Source organism: Falco cherrug, chromosome 11 (assembly GCF_023634085.1).
Source record: "Falco cherrug isolate bFalChe1 chromosome 11, bFalChe1.pri, whole genome shotgun sequence".
Lineage (NCBI taxonomy): Eukaryota > Metazoa > Chordata > Aves > Falconiformes > Falconidae > Falco > Falco cherrug.
The window spans coordinates 11,277,606-11,299,854 of NC_073707.1; the positions used below are offsets into that span (position 1 = coordinate 11,277,606).

Below are 22,249 nucleotides of genomic sequence, written 5' to 3' on the forward strand. Positions count from 1 at the left end.
TCATGCTAAAGCTGTCTGTAGGATTACAAAATTACAATTCAGGAAAGTACTATGCTTGACCCTTAAGTGTTACCAGAGAGTCATATTTATTGTTAAGATCTTATTTCTTTTATTTTCACAAGGAAGCTGTTCTTTATATATTTTAAGCTACACAGCTAAACATCCCAATTTCCAAATACAAAAACATGAAGTTAAAACACCACAGGAATTAATGAAATTTTGGACTGATGTACATGAACAAGAAATAAATTTTGAAAGAACTTTATATGAAAAAATGCCAGGTCTGTCCACTTCACACACTACAGACATCAGTCATTTAGTGGGTTTACTGTTGAGTTACACAACTTAAGAGGCTGAAGCAAGTCACCTTCATTCTTCCGCTCACTCTCTTCCGTGTAGATATTATGCTGTGCAATGTAGGATATAACAGAATCTGGTATAAGATATTTTACACTTAACCCTCTGCACAAGGCATAGCGTATTTGTGTTGCGCTGATTTCATTCTGAATCCACTCTTTCACCAGAAAGATATTGTGCTGAAATTTAGTTAGAAGGTCTGATTCATTAATATGCTGAGCAGGATCAGAGCCAGCACGGCTAATACAGACTAAACCAAACTTTTCCACAATTTCTTTGATGTGTTCTTCCTTCCAGAGATTAGGGGTCTTAAATGTCTGTAGAAAATCAGCCCCACAGAGTAGCTTTAATTCTGGTAGACCTGGAAAGACAAAAGGAAATGAGAGACTTCTACACTTGTTTGGTTTTCTAGGAAGTTTACACTTAAAACTGGGCTTTTAATTCTTAAGTTTTTTGGTTTTGTTTTGGCTTTTTTTTTGGTCTGGTTTGTTTTCTGTGGGTTTTTTTTTTTTGTTGGTTGGGGTTTTTTTGTTTGTTTGGTTGGTTGGTTTGGCTTTGGTGGTTTGTTTTTTTTTAATCATTTACCTTTACTCCGGTTTTCTTTCAAGAAGTTGCAAGCAAAATTTAGTTTGGATTTTATATGTTTGGTCACAATTACTTTATCACCTAGTTCATCATCACTCAGTGTATCAAATATTATCTGTACAATGTTAAAGGAAAATTACTCCTCCACTCAAGCAAGCCAAAAAGGGGAAGAAGCAAATAAAGAAGATAATTATTTTAGCACAAGGACTAGACTTGGTTGAACCAGGCTACTGCACTCCAGTCTGCTCTGCTTGTTTTGCTCAGGTACTGTGGGACCAGCCCCAGCTAGTGTGTCCCTTGCCTGCCACTGTGATGGCTGATGGCTCCCCATCCCTTAGGAAGCAGCTGCCCTACGGCACTCTGGCACACAGGCACAATGTTTGCATGCTGTCACATTAGCCAGAGAACAACAGAATTTCACCTGGGTTTGTTCACCTATATAATCTAAAACATGACGGACTATTTAATCTAACTACGCTTACTGGTAAAATAAGCTAGTTAGTTGACCTACTAAGTTTTATTTAATTTTAGAGAAACTGGAACCAGAAGAGTATTATACAGATAATGTGTCATGTGGCCATGGCATATTTGTTCTAGTACAAAGAGATCTACAGCCAAATTTGCTATCTGAATAATGACCAAGAATTGCTTAAGCCTCCGTACAGAAGTCTTTCCTCAAAGTCTATTCTACAGCACTCATCATTATACCATCTGAGTATTTTACAAACATTGACTAGGTATTTTCACAGCCTTGCATTCATGTGAAATGAAGAAGGAGGATGGGTGTATTGTCTCCATTTTACGTTTATCTGTGGCTGTAAACAGCACATCTACAAGTCTTATACAAACACCTTAAATCAGCAATTCGAAAAATAAGAAACATACCAGTGGTGATGCATGAAAAGCATACCTTCAGTGCCTTAAGATACACTCAGTTTTGCAGAGATTTAGTATGTACTGTTGAGTTAACTACAGCAAGCATTTCTTCTCCTCTTACACCCCTCACTACATACCTTGCAACCCCTACAACAAAGACAGGGTACTGTACTACACTTTCCTGTGCTCTCAATGTGGCATTACTATAGAAGGAGGACTGTATGGTATTCATGTCTGACAATTCACCATAGACTGTCCAGATATTTAAAAATGTAATTCTGTTTTTTTTTAGAGTTTATAATTAGTGCATTTGGTAGGCATGTGAAATTTTTGTAACAGCCCCTTCCCCACAAACGACCCAGTAAATTTTATTTTGATACCTGCATCTGCAAGGTTGCAACCTTTAGATTCAATGCTCTCATCTCTGACACCTGAGCTAGTGCAGAAGTACCTGCAAAAGTTGTCTGTGACCAGGGCTACAAGAGTACGAAGCTCTGAAAGAATGTCCCAGATACTTCTGACAGCTGATGAACAATGAGACATCGAGAACCTGAAGATTCACACAACTCTGGAAATCTGGAAACTTTGTCATGACAAAGCTGATCAGTTCTGCTTCATGCCTTCCAAGCTGTCTTACGCCCATCTATTTCCTCAAGCCATTTCCAATCTTCCTTGTCTTCCCACTCACAGATTCTACTCCTCCTGTCCAGTTCTCTGTCCTCAATTCCATGTTTAGGACTGTTTCCAGTCTCCTGCTTTCCAGAGTCATACCTGGGTTTCATGTCACAGCTTTTTACTTATCAGCAACCTCCACAGTAAACCAGTGCTCTGTCCCAAGCTGTATCAGAGCTAGTATTACACCAGAGCTTTTATAGTGTTGATGGGTTTTCTCTGCATGCACATGCATTGCAGTTCTAGGTTAACAGAAGCTAAATTAATAGATTGTAGGCTTTAAAAAAATATTGTCAATTTTAGAAATATATCTCTGCATATCCCCACATCATCTGTGCCAATGAGAAAAATGTGTCTTTGGCCTTTCAAGGGCACTTTGCTAAATGATGTTCAGCTTCCACTATAGATAATGGCATAAAACCCAAATGGCTGCTGCAGCGCTCCTTTTTTAAGTAAGTACAATAGCCTTTACTTCAGGCCATGGTATGGCTGGATCAGGGAAATTTTTGCTTGGTTTTGATTGGCGTAGCTCAGTTGATGATGGTGGACAAAAATGAATTTCCATTCTTTGAAGTGTTCAGGGAAAAGGAAGAGGGTAAGCTAAAGGAGAAATAACTATCAACACAAAGGAAGTAGCGGGATTTAAGATCTAATTAAGGGAGACTGCTGATAAAGTATGCCAGGGAAAAGCATTCAACAGGTGACAACAAAGTCATTCATGTAAGGCAACTGAGAGACCAGAAGTGCAGGGGATTCAATTAAAAATGAAATGAAGACAATCAACCATCTCTTGTAAGCAGGAGAAGAAATACTGCGTATGAATCTATATTTAGTGAATCAAGGAGGGATGGCAAATCCCTGGACACTGAAAAACAGAGAAGACTAACTCTGTATTCTTGTTTTCATCTTCTTCCTGAATGACTAGCACTAGTAAACAATGCTAAGTTTATTAAAACTACAATCATTTGTTTACACCTGTCCTCAGTAAACCTTTTTATTTGCAATATACATTAAAGTGACCTGATTGTTTCATGTGGAACAAAATCATGAGGTTCAGGACCATGCAAAGACATCTTACAGTTTAGTAGGCACACATTTAGTAGGAAGAAAGTATATTATTGAATTTTGCCACTGCTAAATTCAGCCATCAAGCTGATGTGAAAGCTTCCATTAGGTGACTGAGCTGTTCTAAAAACTTCACAGAAAACCCCAAGTCAACAGAGTTCATTGTTGGGATGGGATTTTTTTTGGGGGTGGGAATGGGGCATGGAGGAGGAATTGGGTCAGTTGCATATCAGAAAGTTTGTGCTAACCAGCATTTATTTATGAGAAAGGGAAAGAAATCTACTTTGCTCTGGAGTTCTCCGTAGCTCTTGATCATTCTCCATTTCCCATGCCATACCATGCTAGTGATCAAAGGAATTGGAAAGAAGTCATTCCACTCCCTCTTGGGTGGGCTGCATGTTTAATATAGCCAAATGTGTATCACTGCCCAGTCAGTCAAAGCACTGAAGGCAGAAAAGGTACGTAACAACAGGATGCTAGCCTTTCTCCGTTCTGACTAAAGGATTGTTCTTTGTGGATTGATGCCAGATAGAAATAAATTAAAAAATAATCCAGCCACTGTGTACAAGACAGAGAAACCCATTTCTTGCCCATCCTCCTTCTCACCTAGTTTTTGCCATGCACTTTGTTTCTGACCATAGAGGAATCCTGTGATGATGACTGATGAATTCTAAACTGAGAAACTTTATTGGGAAAGAAAAACTAGTTTTAACATTTTTTTCTTGACCATTTTTACATACTGAAATAACTACAGGAAATAATAGCCAAAATAATTTTTTGTAATGGAAAATTAAAATATTCTTTACTACTTTCACACTATAGTGTGGCAATGTGGAATAATCTGACTTGCCACTTGCTAACAATCATTAACCCCATCAGACACAAGATTCCACTGCAGTCCAAATGCCTTGAGACTTCTTTTTCACTACCACCTACAAAGATACAACTCCTCATCTTTTTTAAACTTTTGTATAACCATGAACAATTTAAATGCATTATTCATGTCCAACAAGTGCTGCAATACTTCAGGAAAAATCTAATGTATCAAAAATTTAGCAGCATCCCAGCAAGTTGTAGGGCTAGGGAATATAATAAAATAGGAAACCCGAAACTGAACAGCATTTGCAGAACCTGCCATACTTCTAATGTCAACAGAAGCTTTTCTGTCCAGAAATGCAGTAAACATCAATGCATCAGCATCACTGGTGTGGTATCCATATACTTCGCCCATACTCTAACAATTACAGTTCTAAATAATCCCTATACTTTTTGGTTTTTATTCATATATTCTATGCTTTGCAAAACCAGCAGGGCCACAACATACATCTCTGACACAGCTAAAGAGATGCTTATAAAACCAAGATAAAAAAACCAAAACAAGTTTCCTATCTGTTGGAGTTACTGCAAAATAACTGCACCAGAAGTCATGCTGGCATTTGGCATGGCTTGTTTTTGGTAGGCAGCTCCAACTCTCAAAATTTACCAGCTACTGTGTTCAACTTACTCAATTAGTCTAGTCTGGTAAAGCTGTATTGGTTTTAATGCTAAACAAAAGAGTCAGGTTTACAGTTATGAACCAACCTGAGTGCTGGTAAGAAAGGGAATCCTCCGTAGATCTTTCTATGGGCTGTTTGTTTTTCATGAATTCCTTCTTGGACTGGAGCAATCTGAGTGATTCATTGTAATGGTGCCTGCATTTAAAATAAAGGCTTCTGTGTGAGGTAATCCTCTCAGAGATGCACAAAGCGATTACCTGGCACTTTCAGATTCAAGAACACAGTCTGCTTTATGCACTTTGGATTTGAATAAAATTTGTTAAGAATTTAGCATATTCATTCTACCATGAGATTAGTATCAATGCAGTTAACATTACGCAGAATTCACAAACAATCTCCATAATGGCATTCTGGTTTTTAATTCCTTTTTGAAATTCTACCGTTACAGCAATTTTGGTAGCAACATTACATTTAAAACATTGTGGAGGTTTTTGCTTTAAACAGGATTAAATCACACTTTAATCACTAGATTGAATTCCTTGATTAAATACAACCCCTCATGATGATGTTTCTATAATGTGTGCTATTTTCAGGAGACATTCTTGTTCTCTCTCATCCTCTCCTCCATAAAAACATTCCCTGAGTTCACACCATGTGGTTTTCCCTTTCATTTTAATTAAAAGAATCATAATCCTGAGAAACCCAGAATATACAATTCTTGTAAAACTTCTGACATCTGCTATGCTTCTAATTTCAGCGAGTTCAGATCCATGAAGGCAGGCAAGGACCCTTTCGACAGTTTTTCCACGTTTCTATTACTTTTATTCTTTTGCTGTTCCTCGTCACTGGTGCCTCACTGCAGTACTGGTACTATTATGTCATGGTAGTGACCCTTTCCTTGATCATGAGAGCAAGTGCTAATCTTGGATCCAAACACCTGAACTCCTTTCCTTTCAAATCAGCATGGCCTTGCCTGTTTGGAATAGTACTGAACTTGCACCATCCTGGGCTGTGCTTAGGCACTGCTCATACGAGCAGGAGCCAAAACCATTTCAGGAAACAAGCTTGCGGTTGAACAGGACAGGCAGACACAGGCTCAAGCCAGTGTCCCATCTCTGTCTAGTACATATATAGCCAAAGTGAGCATCAGGTCTTATATAACTGTATCAAAGCAAAGATTATGAGTTACAAGGTACAGTCTGAACTCAGTGCATGTACAAAGCCATAGGTAACCCTTTGTATGTCTGGCCTAAGGAATGAATTTACAGTTTAGTGATTTAAATGTACACCCCAAATCATGCAAATACTTCTAGTCACAGCAATAAGGTGCATCAGTGTCAGGAATCCACACCTAGACAGGCTGCATAACAATCTCCAGTAATTTTTGATGCTCAGCCACTGGCTAAAGAAACTGCAGAGACAAGAGGTGAGGAACATACAGTAGTAGAGTGTAAGTAGCAGTAACTTGGCCTGTACTTTCCTACATTTCTATTTTTAATCCTGCCTTGTTGTAAACAGGCTGATGCTATGCATAGTCAAGCACACTATCTTTGTACGATAGGCTGAAATTCTTAGGCCGTGACTCAAAAATAAGAACTCTTGGCAAAGAGCTCGCTGCAGGACTAATGTTACAAGCTCTGCAAAATCTTAACTGCCAAAAGGTCTGTTCAGCATGTGTTTCAAGTGCTGGGGCAGGGAGGCTTAAATTATTTTAAAGGTATACCAACTGTCAGTTTAGCAAGCGTTTTCCGAACAGTGCATGAAGCTTTGAATAACTATATAATTAAATCACAAGTACAATCTAATGAAAGTTGGGTAAGATACATCTTTGCCAACTCTAAATTAATTCATAGCATATCCACACCACAATCAAATCTACATTACAGGACAAATTAATATAGTTCTTTGGTTTCTGACAGTACTGTTTTCTTGTCTAGGAAGAATTTTCACAAACAACATGGGAAATAGCTCTATCATGCTCCCTCCTCCTCTCTAAAAAAAGCCTTGAGATAGTCTCCAAAATTTCCATTCTCACTAAACGTAACAGGCAACTAATAGCATTGTCACAAGTGAGGTATGACCTTTGCTCCTTAAAATTCTTTTATGTCATAACTATTTGGGACCCTCTGCAAAATCCACTGATTCTGATGAAATATGACATTTTCACCACGCTTAGGTAAAACAAGTCCTGTAGGAAAAGGCCACTCATGTCTCAGGACACAATGTTCTACTGCAGCTAAGCATACAATTCAAAATACTGATAAGAAGAGACATTTAGGTACAATAATGTTTTTTGCCTTTGCCTTGCAATAGCAAAATCTCTTTCTATTGGTGCTAAAGTTCCCACCTGAGGGAGATTATAGTGAAGGCAGCAATTGGTTCTCGGTTCCTTGACCAGGGAAGAATCTCTAGATTAACCTTCAACACCTATGAAGAAGCACAACTTCACTATAAACCATTGCCTGTTTATACTTGGTAAGGTTCTAGCCTTAAAGCTGCCTCTTTTTTTTTAATATCAATGTATGACAGTTAAAATAAAATACAAAGCCAAAACACCTACGTGTACTGTTTCATCAGGATGCTACTTCCCACATCCAAGGGACAGGGTTCAACATCAGATTATGGCACTGGTCCAGCTCATTAATACAGGTTATCATTTAGGAAAAAAATTATTTAAGCTCATTTCTCTCCTTAACAGGCATACATTTTAACATTTTGTGAATTTATTTATGAAACTAGAGGTTCACTTTCATAGAATCATACAATCAATTAGGCTGGAAAAGATTTCTGAGATCATCAAGTCCAACCATTAATCCAGGACTGCCAAATCTACCAATAAGCCATGTCACTAAGCACCACATCTATGTGTTTTTTAAATGCCTCCAGAGATGGTGATTCCACCACTTCCCTGGGCAGCCTGTTCCAATGCTTCACCACCCTTTCAGGGAAAATTTTTTCCTAATATCTGATCTAAACCTCCACTGGCACAACTTGAGGCTGTTTCCTCTTGTCCTGCCACTTGTTACCTGGGAGAAGAGACTGATCCCCATCTGCCTGCAGCCCCTGTCAGGCAGCTGTAGGGAGCGATAAGGTGTCCCCTGAGTCTCCTTTTCTCCAGGCTGAACAGCCCCAGTTCCCTCAGCTGCTCCTCATAAGACTTGTTCTCTAGACCCTTCACCAGCTCCTTTGCCATTCTCAACATGCTCCAGCACCTCCATGTCCCTCTTGAAGTGAGTGGCCCAAAATTGAACCCAGGATTTGAGATGTGACCTCACCCGTGCCAAGTATGGGGGGAACATCACTGCCCTGGTCCTGCCGGCCACACTGTTTTGGATCAAGCCAGGACACTGTTGGCTGCCTTGGTCACATGAGCACACTGCCTGCTTGTGTTCAGCTGGCCATCAGACAGCACCCCCAGGCCCTTTTCCGTCAGGTGGCTTTCCAGTTGCTCTTTCCCCAGCCTGTAGCATTGCCTGGGGTTGCTGTGACCCAGGTGCAGGACCTGGCACTGAGCCTCGTTAATCTGTACAATTGGCCTTCCTTGGTCCAGCCCGTCCAGATCCCTCTGCAGAGCCTTCCTACCCTCAAGCATATCAACACTCCCCCCAACTTGGTGTCATCTGCAAACTTCCTGACGGTGCACTCAATCCCTTTGTCCAGATCATCAATAAAGGTATTAAACAGGACAGGCCCCAGTGCTGAGCCTGGGGAACCCCCCCATGTGCCCGGTGCCGGTGGGATGTGACTCCATTCCCCACCGCTCCCTGGCCCGGCCGCCCCCCAGCTCCTGACCCCGCGCAGAGCCCCCCCGGTCCGGCCGGGAGCAGCCGGTGGCTGCAGGAGATGCTGTGGGGACGGTGCCAAAGGCTTCGCTCCAGCCCGGGCAGCCACCACCCGCAGCCTGTCCCTCACCCGTCAGGGGGGTCACCTTGTCCCACAAGGAGATCAGGGCAGCCAGGCAGGCCCTGCCTGCCATAACCCCGCGCTGGCCGGGCCTGAACCCCCCGGCTGTCCTGCACGTGCTGGGTGATGGTGCTCAGCACCGTCTGCTCCGGCACCTTCCCCGGCACCCAGGGCAGGCTGGCAGGCCCGTAGTGTCGCGGATCCTCCTTCTGGCCCTTCTTGTAGATGTATGTCACACTGGCTGACCTCCAGTCTTCTGGGACATCCCCAGTTAGCTGGGACTGTTGATAAATGATGGAAAGTGGCTTGGTGAGCTCCTCCGCTAGCTCCCTCAGTACCCTCACATGGATCCCATCTGGCCCCATAGACTTGTGCATGTCCAAGTGGAGCAGCAGGTCACTGACCGTTTCCTCCTGGACTGTGGGGACTACATTCTGCTCCTCATCCCTGTCTTCCAGCTCAGGAGGCTGAGTACCCAGAGGGAAGCTGGTCTTGCTATTAAAGACTGAGGCAAAGAAAACATTAAGTACCTCAGCCTTTTCCTCATCCTTTCTGGCAATGTTCCCTGTCGCATCTAATAAAGGATGAAGATTATCCTTAGCCCTCCTTTTGTTTCTAATGTATTTGTGTAAACTTTCTAGGCAGACAGGAAGTTTGGCTGTCTGTACGACATTGATACTACTTTCTCTGAGCAGAAAATTATACATACAGGTTTTATTTACTATACCTCTTATCCTAAAGGACTCTGAGGTGGATTTACAGTTTACAAACCAAAAAATAGTACTTCAGTTGAGGCTGTGCCTTTGTAAATAGGATCACCTGATCCTTAAGTTTGTAGCTGCTTCTCTGGAGGAAAATAGTTTTACAAAACTGAAGTTTAGGAGAAAAATTCCATACCCAACGAATACTGCAGGACAGACCTTTTGGTGATTTCTCACACTGGAATATACAATTGTGATTAGAGAAAGGAACAGAAAGGTTTTCTGCAAAGACAGGGTAGCGTTGCCTAGTCTTCCTTCTGCTCTGATCCTATTCTACTGGCTGGCTGGAAGGCACAGAATAAGCAACTGGATATCTGTGTTCAGTCAGTGAAGCAAACAGAAGCAGAACTGAAAAGGCTCCACTAATTGTCTGGTAAGTATGTAGGGTATTTTGATGTATGTTTTTGTAAAATAACCGGTCTGGTTTTTAACTGCTTTCATAAAGACCACAAGAGCTTTCTGGGCAGTTGTTGGAAGGCACATTTTAGAGCCTTAAGCTACATGTACAACTGTTCTGAGTGAGAGAGTAACCTAGAAAATGTGGATAGAAATGAAGAATCATTGATAGTTCTTATAGCACACTTGCTTTCTTGAAAGACATAAATGAACTCTTTCACTTCAACAGTATCTGTTGAATGCTGTAGCATCTATGTTTCCAAAAGAGTGGCTAGCACAAGAAGTTTGTGTTTTCATACCTCGCCTGCATTTATTACCAAGACCAATCATATGGGAAAAAGGTACGTTTCAAAGTCCTTACATCAAGTTAACAGGTTTGGGACAAACTCTTTAATTTTATCTTCCAGCACAAAACCACAGCCAACTCAGTAATTTTGAAGAAAACATCAGCAGTTATGGGCTTGCATTTAACTTGCCATTATAGTTAATATGAAAACTTTTCAAGGATGTGTGACTAGATAAACCTGCAGGCATAATAATGCCAACATAGCTAATCTGAAATAGGAATGCTCCTGAAGAATAGGTTTGTTTGTAAACTCTCTTACTTTCTGACTAAGATACCTATATTACAGGCTTAGAGGCTTATACCCAAGAGAAATAACATGACAGCCAAGAACTTTTCTGCAGAACTCTTTCAGCAACTATAATTTTGCAAGACCCTTTCTTGGCAGAGGCTTTCCAACACGCATCTAACTACCTAAATGGCGAAAGTGCAGTACTGTACAGTATTGCATAGGCATGAGGAAAACATATCTGCTTTGCACTCGGAAAGGAAAGACTCCAGATGGGGAATACTGACTACACAACCTTTCTGAAGGAAAGTGATGTGAATTTTCATTGCTCACAGATATAATACTTTATCTCATAGCAGATGATGCCATAAACAGACATGTTCTGCTTTGCTCGGGGGTTTTAACAGGAGCAACTTCTGTGCATTGATCTGGTAGACAGATTTCTGGCAATCAGTAGCTTCATAAAGAAAAGGGGAGAAAAAAGTAATTACCTTAATACTTTTACTGTCTCTGTCCATGTCTCCTGCTCACTCTCCCATGGATCAACTCGAATCCAATCAGACGTCTCCAGTGCTAGTTTAGCCATTGCTATCCGGTGCCTTGCCGAAACCAAGCCTTTCTTTCCGTAGCTGTCATTAACAGGAGACATAATACCTTCAATCACCTGATACCTTCCTTTTGAAAAAAAGAAAAGAAAAAAGGAAAAATACGTCATTTTCACAGAATCTTGAAATTTTAGGGTGGATGGGACCTTGTGAGTTCATCTAGTCCAACCTCTTCAAAACACAGTTAACATCAAAGTTATAACAGGCTATGAACAACTTCATTTAGGTATTATTTTTAATACAGAAACAGCAATTACAAAAATTAAAAAGCAGCCTTGCTCCTCTGTGAACTGCTCACAATTACTATCAATGTTTATTGTTTTAGATGATTGAAAAAGGACAGCTGGATGAACATACCATTTTCAAGCAAGTAGAGAAGTTTACAATTTATGATGCAAACCATCAAAATTGCTAGATATAACTAAGTTTTATATTCCAGTAAGTGCAGCTGTTATATAGCCAGAGCAATGCATGACTTAACTGACCACTGCTTTGTTCTTAAGCATCTGATGCTTGTTATTTATCAAAATCATTGTGCCTTTTCATTGTGTTAAAGCCAAAATTACAGCATATTAATTACAGCATATAAATTACAGCAGCTGTGATTAATATGATTCAGACAAATCAGAAGATTCAAGAACAAAGATGGGGCTAATGAAATCTCAAGTTAGACTTATAGCACTATGGTCCAAACACCAGCTTAAAAGCTATTAAAGACCCTTTCTATCTGGCTGATGATGTTGATTAAATTTGAAAAAATGCCCATATTTTTCTACTCCTGTAACATAATGTAATCATTAACACAAGCTTTTTTATGTTAGACTTTGCAGTTGTGGCCTAAATTCAGGGAACAGAACTGTAGCTCTCATTTTAAGAAATCAACAGGGAAATAGAGCACTGATATGGGCCACACACCTCCAGTAACAGAAAGGGGAGAAAGGGTGTTTCAAATAAACAGAAATGAAACAAAAATGATTTCTAATGTAACAAGCATTTTAAATAACTACACCAAATATGATACTGAAGGGGGAAAAATCCTCTTTCTTTTTTCCTAATTCAGTTGTTTCAACAAAGAAACTTAAATGCAGCAAGTTCCTTCTGTTGCTTTGTAATGGAAATGATACACCTGGACTCATAATTTCTGATACTGGCACATGACAATTTAATATTCTAAAATGACAATTTAGTAACTTCATATTTGTTTTGATATAATAGGGTAAAATTTTCAAAAGAACTTAAGTGAGTTTGACTTACAAAATAGCATTAAGATTCAGCGAGATTTACAGGCCTGTCTCCTGTTGAAAGGTCAGTCCAAACTATCCTCTGTTTTAAAACATCCTCATTATAAGCAAAATGATGAACAGACCAAGATAAAATTTTCTAGAAGCATGCAAATATGTGTATATTATTAAGCCCGTCTCTTGATCTGAAATTGGAAATAATTTCACTTGACTTACAAACAACAATTATTTTCTGGTACTTTGATAAAATACAATGCTATAACACATTCTCATTTAAAGGGAAAGACATTACAGTCTGAACTCATTAATGTTACCCTTATTACAAGGTTTGTCCTCACACAATAATTTTATTTTCCAAATTTCAGTTCCTTTCTTTTCAGTTTCTAGATATAAATTGTTCCCTTATATTTTAAATGAAAACATTAAATGTAAAAATTAAAATCGTATGAAATCACGCTAGCCAAGAATGACTGCAACTCTGCCGTATTCTTGCGATTTGTAAAGATTTCAGTCTAGAGTCTGGCCTAGAACCACATAAATTGGATTATATCGATAAGAGCTTCTGAGGCCATATCAGCTTGTTCCAAAGCAGAAATAAAACCAACTGGAAGAGAAAAATCAAGGTTGCTAACACTTAAGGTACCTAAAATCACATACAATAACCAAGATGACTCACAACAACTGAGTAACCCAGCACTATGCAAACATGATGTACATGAGAGCTTTCCACCTAAAAATGCAAGCTTTAGTACTCAAAATATAGAACAGTTTATTACTGGCTCTAAATAACTTCTGTCCTCTACAGTAACTTAAAAGTTCACCTATTCAAATATGCTTCTTAACTCTGGCAGGCATGCAAACAGGAAATAATTAAATTCTGCCACCTTGGTTTTTTTTTTAAATTTCCACCGCAATTCTCTTCTCTGTCCCATAAATTATTACAGGTAGTTTCAAACCCTCCCTGGTCCAGAATTAACTTCAAATTCTATTTCTTTGGAATGCTATTTGTTTTCATCATGAAGTATTTATTACTGCTTGTCCCAAGTATGTATAAAATCCTCCAGGCTCTTAAGTGGCATTGCTTTTCAAAACAATCCTATCAAAAACAGCAAAAAATTTCCTCTTGCTATGAATTTATATTCTCTAAGAACTGCTTAGGATAAATGTTTAGAAAACTAAGAATAAAAAAATAATGAAACAAAAAATTTTCCTCAAACATGTTGAAACAGTATTATAAAGGAAAACAGATATTTATTCTTCTGTAATAAAGGTCACTGTAAATTGTCACAAACACTAACACAAACTGTAATGCTGAATTAGGTTATTAATACTACAGCAAATTTATCAAATGCTAGTTTCATATAAAATTCTATGTGTAGTTTGGTGGGGCTTTTAAAGATTAATTTCTCCTAGTAATAATGTCTGGGATTTACTACTAGAAACTATACAAAAAGTAAATAATAAAAGGAAATAATCACTATAAAAAAACCAAACGAAAGAAATACTTCCATACATTTAACTCTTGCCCACTACACATCTTCCTCTCAGTGTCATAGGAAAATCCACAACAGACTGGGAAGCTCTGCAGCTTTATGGTGTTAACCTGCCCAGCGGGCAGGAATGACCCCATTGCTGTTCTGCCACCTCCAGAGCAGGCTGCAATAGGACTTTGCTGCTTTATTTCCCTCCTTTTCCATGATACTGTTAAGTAAGTACTATGAAATAGTACTCTTTTAGCATAAACAAAGTTTTTAGAAACTTTATTCCCTGCTGAACAGTGCCTACAAAATGTAAGCCTCTTTTGCATTTCTATGACAACTGAGAATTAGGCACATCTGTTTATGCAGCCTGGTTCTTTATAACAAAGTAACTACCCCAAGTAGTATCTCTTCTAGGTAAGAGTTTAGATTTACAGCACATCACTATAAACAGCCAGTACCAATGTACATTAGCCATAAGTAATGACAGTAGCAAAAGTTGCGTGTTTCATGCTTTTATGGTTACATATAACTGAAAACAGCAGATAAGCCAACACACTTACTTTAAGGTAGTTTGGTACCTTCCTGTTAAAACTCCAACGCTTTAAAAGTTTCACTGATACAGGCTTACATAAAAATATTACAGACAAATGCCAATCTCATCTCAAGGTTAGAATGAAACTCCTTGCCATTCAGTATTCAGCTCTGCTAACTTACATTTATGACAGAAAAAAACCCCAGAGTTAAGACTTGCTGGTAGCTTCTATGATATCAATTGTGACACCAACTCAAATATGCAATTTTTCCCTTCCTGCAGATATGGACATTAGTTTACAGACCATATAATGCTCATGCACAGGGGAAAAAAAAAAACCCTAACCAGAAAAACCCTGAAAAGCCAATACCCCCTCTCAAACCCACACCTAAACAGCAAAAAAACTGAAAAATCACCAAACCAAAAAACACTAAACATAAAAAAACCCAAACAACCAAACCCCAAACCACCCTGAAGCCCAAACACCAAAGAAAAAACCAACCTCAAACACTGCAACACCCCCACTGAAAATGAAACATGAAAAAGAAACAAACCCCACTGAAAACCAACCACCAAAAAACCTCTCCACAACCCAATAAACTTTAATCAAGATGACAGTTTTTAACTCATGGCCTGTGTAAAGTTTCTGTCCCATGAATCCAAAGTTTATTAGCATAAGCCAAAGAAAATTCCCTGGGCTTCATGTTTGGGTTTTCTTTTGGAGACTGCCTCAATTTCCTTATCAGCACTGGACAAGAGATTAACTTCTATAAATTAGTGCATTCATGTGAACAATTGCCAGACACAGGATTGCAAATTTTTGGTTTGGATTTTGGAGGGTTTGTCCAGGAATAAGCATTTTCTCTGCTTTATTAAGCCTGGTCTAAGAGCATAAAGTTTCCTACACTTCTAAAATATAACAAAGTGAGTCTGATGAACAGTTTAAATTTTACTGCATAGTACATACATGACATACATAAATAACAAAAATCACTTTGGTTGTTGAGGAGTCAAGTCCTCCTTCATGAGTAGTGTCAGCTATTTCAAAATGTAAAACAATTTAAAACTTGCTATCAGAAGTGAACAATGTTGGAAAATAGTTACAATACAACCTCATGTTCAATCATCTAAGATGCAATAAGAGCTTACACTAATTCATTTTTCATTTATTCACTGAAACAACCACTGGCACACTTGCTTTTATGAATATGGTTAGTTAACTGGATTATTTAATTTCTTTTATCAGCCTTCTGTGTGTGAGAATACACACATTAAAATCACATGGTAATAGTAATGGTTTCCATTGAACCCACAAGAAATCAACAGTTATCCTCCCAGAAACCTCAGCCTACTAATACTAGGGTAACTAATAGAACAATTTTTCATTGTTCCATTTAAACAAAAATGTTAATTTGATTTATAGGTTGTAATACACTGGGGTGGAGGGAGCAGTATCTAAATCTTTGTTTAGATTAAATATCAAAATACCAGCCCATGCTTACCCTCCCATGACATGCATGTAGAGACTGCCAAGCATGAAAAAGGAAAATAAAATAGGCAAGACTTTTTTACTTCATCTTCAGTCACCTTCCATGAAGGGAATTCAACAGAAGGAAAATCAAAGGGGTAAACAATTCAGCAATCATTGGATTGAAAGTCAACATAAACAACAAATACATCAGAGCAGTAATGGACAACCTTTTAGGATAGCTCTCCATACGATGGATGACTTTACGTTCACCACTTCAGAGTGCTTGAAAGATGCATACACTGAACTAGATGAGGTGTGCAAAAATCGTGGTGACAGATGCCACCAGGTGACATATGAGTACCCAGACAAACATAAATCATATCCACCTGGTTGAGTGAACTACAGGGCCTGAAGATGGCGATTTACCTCTGTAGTCAGACAGCCACTCAAATACATTGTGACTTCAGGAATTCCTCCAACAGCTGAGTTGCTGAGCCTGCACAACAATCAGTCCTCAAAAATTGCTGAATGATCTCCACACATCACATCTATAATAAACATTTTGTATCAGGACCCCAAAATACAACTTCACTTCTACCAGCTTTAGACAAAAAAAAAAAGGAAAGGCAGTATCCTGACAGCTCTGACAATGAGCCTTTCCTCCAGAAAGGAAGGGTAAAACCACCACCTTGAGAGTAACAATGTGAATAATAAAGTATTGTAGTTCTACTCACAGGACACCTTATTCTGAAATGCTCTCATCCAAGATGACTTTTGCCATGTAACATGATTGGGAAGCAATGATTCTCTTCAGAGATGCTGCAAAACAGATGACTAGGATTCCAAAGTCAAACACAAAGCATAATCGAAAATACCACTGCAAGCAGGGGACACCCACCCTTTATTCTGCTGGGTTTTAGTGTAAGACAATAAAACTTGTGGAACAGAAAGATGCCTATACTTCTTGACTTAGAAAAGAAGACCTTAAATTTAGAAAATGGTTAGGACCTAAACTATTTGTATTGATAACAGTATTCAGAAAATTGAGTTTTATGGAACAGAAGTGTTTCCTTTAGGGATATGGTATGTCTTGAAATGTCTTAACATTTATGCTTTTGCTGCTTTGATTTTCACCTTTGCAAAATGCACTCTATAGATTTAATTCTTTCTGGATGCTAAGCCACACACGCATCCCTCTTCCTGCATCTTTCAAGGGTAAAGCCTAACACAATTAACCAAGTGCTGCTCTATTTAAGCAAGCACTGCTGTAAATCTTGTAGTGAAAAAAACAAAAAAATCAAAGATTTGTTTCTTTTTCATTTTTTAAGTTCATTTAATTTTAGCTAATGTCTGTCAAAATTTACTGTATATACAGTAACTACTGCTGATCTGATCCTATTCCAATCATGTATCTGTATTACTATACACACTATCAAAACAGTAGGATTAAACCTGGTTTTCTTTGTGTTTTTTTTTTCTTTTCTTTCAAATTCCACTTATCAGAATTGTTTCACGAAATCAAACTGAAGTCTGCATTTATGCTGATTTGCTGCTGTTCCAATCTGTTCTTTTCCCTTTATTGAAATTATCAGTCTATTTTAATCAGATGCAGCTCCTGAACAACATAAACTTCCAAATTTCCAAGGCTGGTTAGTGACTAGTTATTTCTTCTTGGACTTCTTAGCTCTTCTGTCCAGTGCTGCATCTGACACAACCCACTGATTGTGTCGACATTTTTCCTAAGTTTTCATAAGATAGTTACTCATTGTCCTTCACCTCCTCCTCACATTCGTCTTGTCACAGACAGAAACAGCTTATCTTTCATAACCCCCTCCTTTGTCCTCTATCCCTTTTGGTCCTATCTGGAAACTTGGTGATCTAAGTATCCTCTACTGGCAATATCTGGGAAACAAGATTTTAAACATCTTACATAGATTGATTCTAGTACTATTTCTTTTGCCTTTGTGGTCAAATGAGAAATACAGTCAAAGAGAAATAAAAGCATCTGACATTAGGTTTTAACAGACTGGAAAGGCATTTGCCACAGCTAGTACAAGTTTCAAGAAACAATTTTAAAAAAAGGGATCGAATCTGAGAAAATCCTAGCTATACATGAGGATGTGTAAAGAGTCAAATTCACATGAGTAGAGACAAAATCCAGATAAAGAGAATCATTAGAGTTATTCAGTCACATGTAGACTGATATTAACAGGAAAAGGATGAATTACTTGATGTGTGGCAATGAAACTGCTTAAAGTATCAGAAACTCAATATAATTCCCTATTTAAGATAAGGGTGTATGAAAAATAAGATTAGACAGCATCTGAAACTGAAGTGCTGTGCAAAAAGCTGGCAGACAGAATTACTGGAGATGTCAGTCAGGATGCACATCAGGGATAGTCATGTCATTCATAACAGTAAAACCTGACTGTGAAGTCAACTCCAGCCAAGCTACTTCACAACTTACCATTTCTGCCTGATTTGTGATTAAGCAGAAATACCGAAATAGCACCAGAAGTAAGTAATTCTTACAGCCTAGGAAACATCACCCCTCATGCTAGTTAACTCTTCACTCATTCTAGTTAGATTTTCAGGCATTCAGTGTGTATGTTATCTCAGAAGTGCATTGCTCTCACTGAGAAGGGAATTAACGTGAATGTAGCAGACCGCTACTTCAAACAAGCTTTAGGCATGTATAACTGTTGTCTTCCAGCCTCACTATCAGCTCCCAGTCTGCAACTAGTGCTTCTTCTCGGCAAGTAAGCTCTGATTTCTTCCCTCCTTCCCTAGGTAACTGCAGAACTGGAAATGACTAGAACATGAGAGAATGATCAATTAATTTCCTTGGTGGGAATGGTTCTGACATGAAACAGGCATCCAGAATTGATCATTTTCATAGCATGTTGCCAACCCCTTTTGTTTGAGAAACTCTTTTCACCATACCAAGAAAGACCATATACCAGGTTTCTGTATCCATACATATAAACACATACATCTGCATTTACAGTTACTTCAATTAAAGCTACCTCTACCTGGCATGGGTAAAGCTTCCACAAGCTAACTGAGGATTCTTGCTTTGTAGACATCCTGGGTTAAGCATTCAGAAAGTGCAATGATTTCACTGTAAGCAGCCCAGACACAAGAAATCCCCTTCTCTAATGCATGATGTACTCATACTCCATACATTAAACTAAGATGTCAAAAGGCAAGTCACATCCTATCCAGAACTAAGCACTGATGTTAGACAAGTGCAATGTAACACACAACTTCCATTTCAGCCTTTCAAAATTTCATTTTTAATATGAATTTCACTAGACTTGTTCAAGTAAACTGCTCTGAGTAAGGGGTGGAGCCTTCTTACATAGTCCCTGGAGCAGATCAGACAATAAATTGTGATTCAGACAGAATCATAATTCATTTCCCAGTTCAATCCATCTTTCAAAGTAAAGAAATAAGTTACTGGACTTTAACATACGGCTTAAACAGAATTACAAGTTGGTCTCACATTACCTTTCTACTCCTTGCACACCTGGGCAGCAGAAGCAGTTATAAAATTACAGTAAGAAAAACCAATTCAAATTCCTTTGTAACCCTTTTTGTTCTGTGGGAGCAACAAAATCATTGTAGTTACAGGACAACAGAGACTTGTAGAGGCAGCCCTCAGAGCCAGTTCTGTAATTCTTCCTCAGAAAAGTCAAAGTAGTCTTACAGTATGTGGTGAGTGTGTAGTTGCTGCTTTTACTGCACTACGGTATCAGTGGGTTACCAAATTCTCTCCCCGCCACCCTACAATTTGACAGCAAAATTCCTTTTACTATTATTTTCTGTTCAGGTTCCTACTGAATCACCTCCCTAGGAACTTCATTGTCATAGTTCCAATAAACTGTGATTCCCTCCCAACCTCTTCCAGAAACATATGTGTATATTTTAGCTGCCAGATGGAAAAAAAAATTAAAAGCCTCTGCAACTAAGTAGTTGATTAAACTTAAGAGTTCAATGCTTCTCAGTAGCTATTCTGATTTTTGCTTAAGTTCCTTATGTTACCCACCTTTCTCTTTTGTTGCCAAAACTTTCCAGCCTGCTGACATCTCACTTTTCTCATCTCCTTTATGAGGAAATTATTTAGCTAGGGGAGATAACTTCTACCTCTTAGAGAAGATGGATAATGAATAATTAACGTTTCCTCTATACTCCTGTTTCACACTGCTGTCAAAACTGCTAACTGTAACACTTCCTCATATTAAAACACAATGTATCATAAAAGCATGAAATCTGAACATAAATGTTTCTTCTCAGTTTCAAAATTGTTAACCATACTCTTTCACAAGAGTCAGCCTGTTCCATGAATATGATCCTAAAACTGCTGATGAAACTTTCATTTTATTTTCATGAACAGTCATTATGATACTTGTTTATGTACTAAGCCAAAGGAAGACGTAATGCTACACTTTCTATATTGAATATGCCATGAAAGCCTCATACTGAATGATCAATAAAGAATATTAAAATTAAGCCAGCTGTAAAGTGACAACATCTATAGCGAGTGTTAAAAATCCTTCCTTTTCACAGTAAACCACCACATGCGTGTGATCCTAACACCACCTTACTGACCTGTTCGGTGCAGGTGATCTCTAGCCAGCTCAAACAAACGCATATGCACGTTTGTGATGGGGTTAAAGGAGCCACAAGCTAGAAGAATGACAGGTATCCTGCTCTTCATTCTGACATCAAAACATTAAAACTCCATCCTAAAGAAAAAAAATATTATTAAAATAAAAAACAAACTTGACAATGAGCAGTCTGTCCATTGTTCCTCAAAGTAAAAGGAGCACTGTTTTCAGAACTGTGCATTCCTGGAACACTAATAGAAGTATCAGAAGATCAGTCCCCTGTACCATCACAGCACGCAGGAGGTACTACCTCACAAACACATGTTCTTTGGTATTTGGAAAGCATCAAGCACTTCTGTTTCCCCACGTGCAGGACGTACAGGGATGGCTAGAAAGTATTTCTAGAAATTCGTATTATGATTATTATTAAAAACTGTCAGGTTTTATACATGTTTTTTATTTTTAACCTGCTTTTGTCAGAAAACAAGGGTTTGTTCTGTCTTTCTGTCAACCCCCTATTAATAACTTCAGAGCCTGTATGCCTGCTACAAAAGCAGATTATTGTTTGTTTTTTTCAAATAAGTTCTTACAATGTACCTTTACAACAGATGACAAACCCCACATGCAACACCCAAACCTACACGTTTGGCTTCCTTAGAGGTGGGCAAGCAGCAGCTGGTGGCCAGCCAGCCAGCCAGGTGGCAAATACTTCTAGCCAGGTTATCAGCAATGTCCTGCGTAGTTTCTTTGCTGGATAGCACAACAAATGATGGTGGATCAACAACAGGGAACAGCAGGGAGGAGAAACTATAGCTGTTACAGAAAAAAACACCAGGGACATTAAAAAGCAATGAACAGGGTGAATGGGGGGAGAACAATGCTGTTAGGAGTATTGCAGGTGCATTTACAAACAACCCTTATATAATTTAGTTAGAATGTCAGTCATCTCAATAAAACGCAGAGGAAATCAGTTTAAGTTAGTCACTGTGCTTGGAGCTACTTATTTGCATAGCTCTTTTTACCCCTGAATCCAGAATATATCTGGCATGATTAAAAACAGTTGTGTCCCATGTATATACCTGTGAAATGGGGGTCTCTTTTCCTAGGATCTGAAATCTCTACAATGCTCACACCCATATATCATACATGCACCATTCTTGTCCCTTCTCCTGGCCTCCAGCCCTCTCCATCAAGTCTAAGTCTTTCTGCAGAAGACAATTGAATCCCAAACTTCAGAAGTCAGTCCTGGGTTAACAGACTGGAGCCGGTATGGATTCTGTGCTCTGTTTAGCCAGATCCTGCTGTCCATCTGCAGTGTACCAAAGCACTGTAGCTCAGAGCCTACCCGCACTGTTCCCAGTCCTTATATTCCCTTATTCTTTGTTCCCTTTTCTTACTTAGAAAAAAATTAACAAGAATGGTTAAATCAATATCAAGTTGGTGTTTTATAGCTGCCAATTCTATCAGTTCATTTACAGAGGATTTAAAACTCTGAGGAGTAGGACTGTACCATTTAACAGCATTCAATGCACCTAGCAATAAGTTTTAATATTTTCACTTGTGACATGTTGGGAGTTTGCGAAGTTCTTACTGTAGCTTGACTATCTAGTACTGAACATATATACT

General features: G+C 38.7%; 1 protein-coding gene across 9 annotated transcripts in view; it reads right to left on the reverse strand.

The window, feature by feature from the left end:
• Positions 1-62: 62 nt before the first annotated feature.
• Positions 63-22,249, reverse strand: part of NMNAT3 (nicotinamide nucleotide adenylyltransferase 3) — a 32,851-nt gene continuing 10,664 nt past the window's right edge. For 3 of the 9 annotated variants that reach the window (XM_055723877.1, XM_055723875.1, XM_055723876.1), the window contains 5 exons: positions 21,265-21,436; positions 20,625-20,761; positions 11,175-11,358; positions 5,137-5,246; positions 63-718 (listed from right to left, as the gene is read on the reverse strand). In XM_055723877.1, coding sequence (XP_055579852.1) covers positions 309-718; positions 5,137-5,246; positions 11,175-11,358; positions 20,625-20,733 — 813 coding nt within the window. In that variant the 5' untranslated portion in view covers positions 20,734-20,761; positions 21,265-21,436 and the 3' untranslated portion in view covers positions 63-308. Of the gene's footprint in view, positions 719-5,136; positions 5,247-11,174; positions 11,359-12,542; positions 13,750-16,747; positions 16,805-20,624; positions 20,762-21,264; positions 21,437-22,249 lie in introns of those variants that run through there. The other 6 variants (XM_055723880.1, XM_055723878.1, XM_055723881.1 and 3 more) reach the window with 4 other exon arrangements.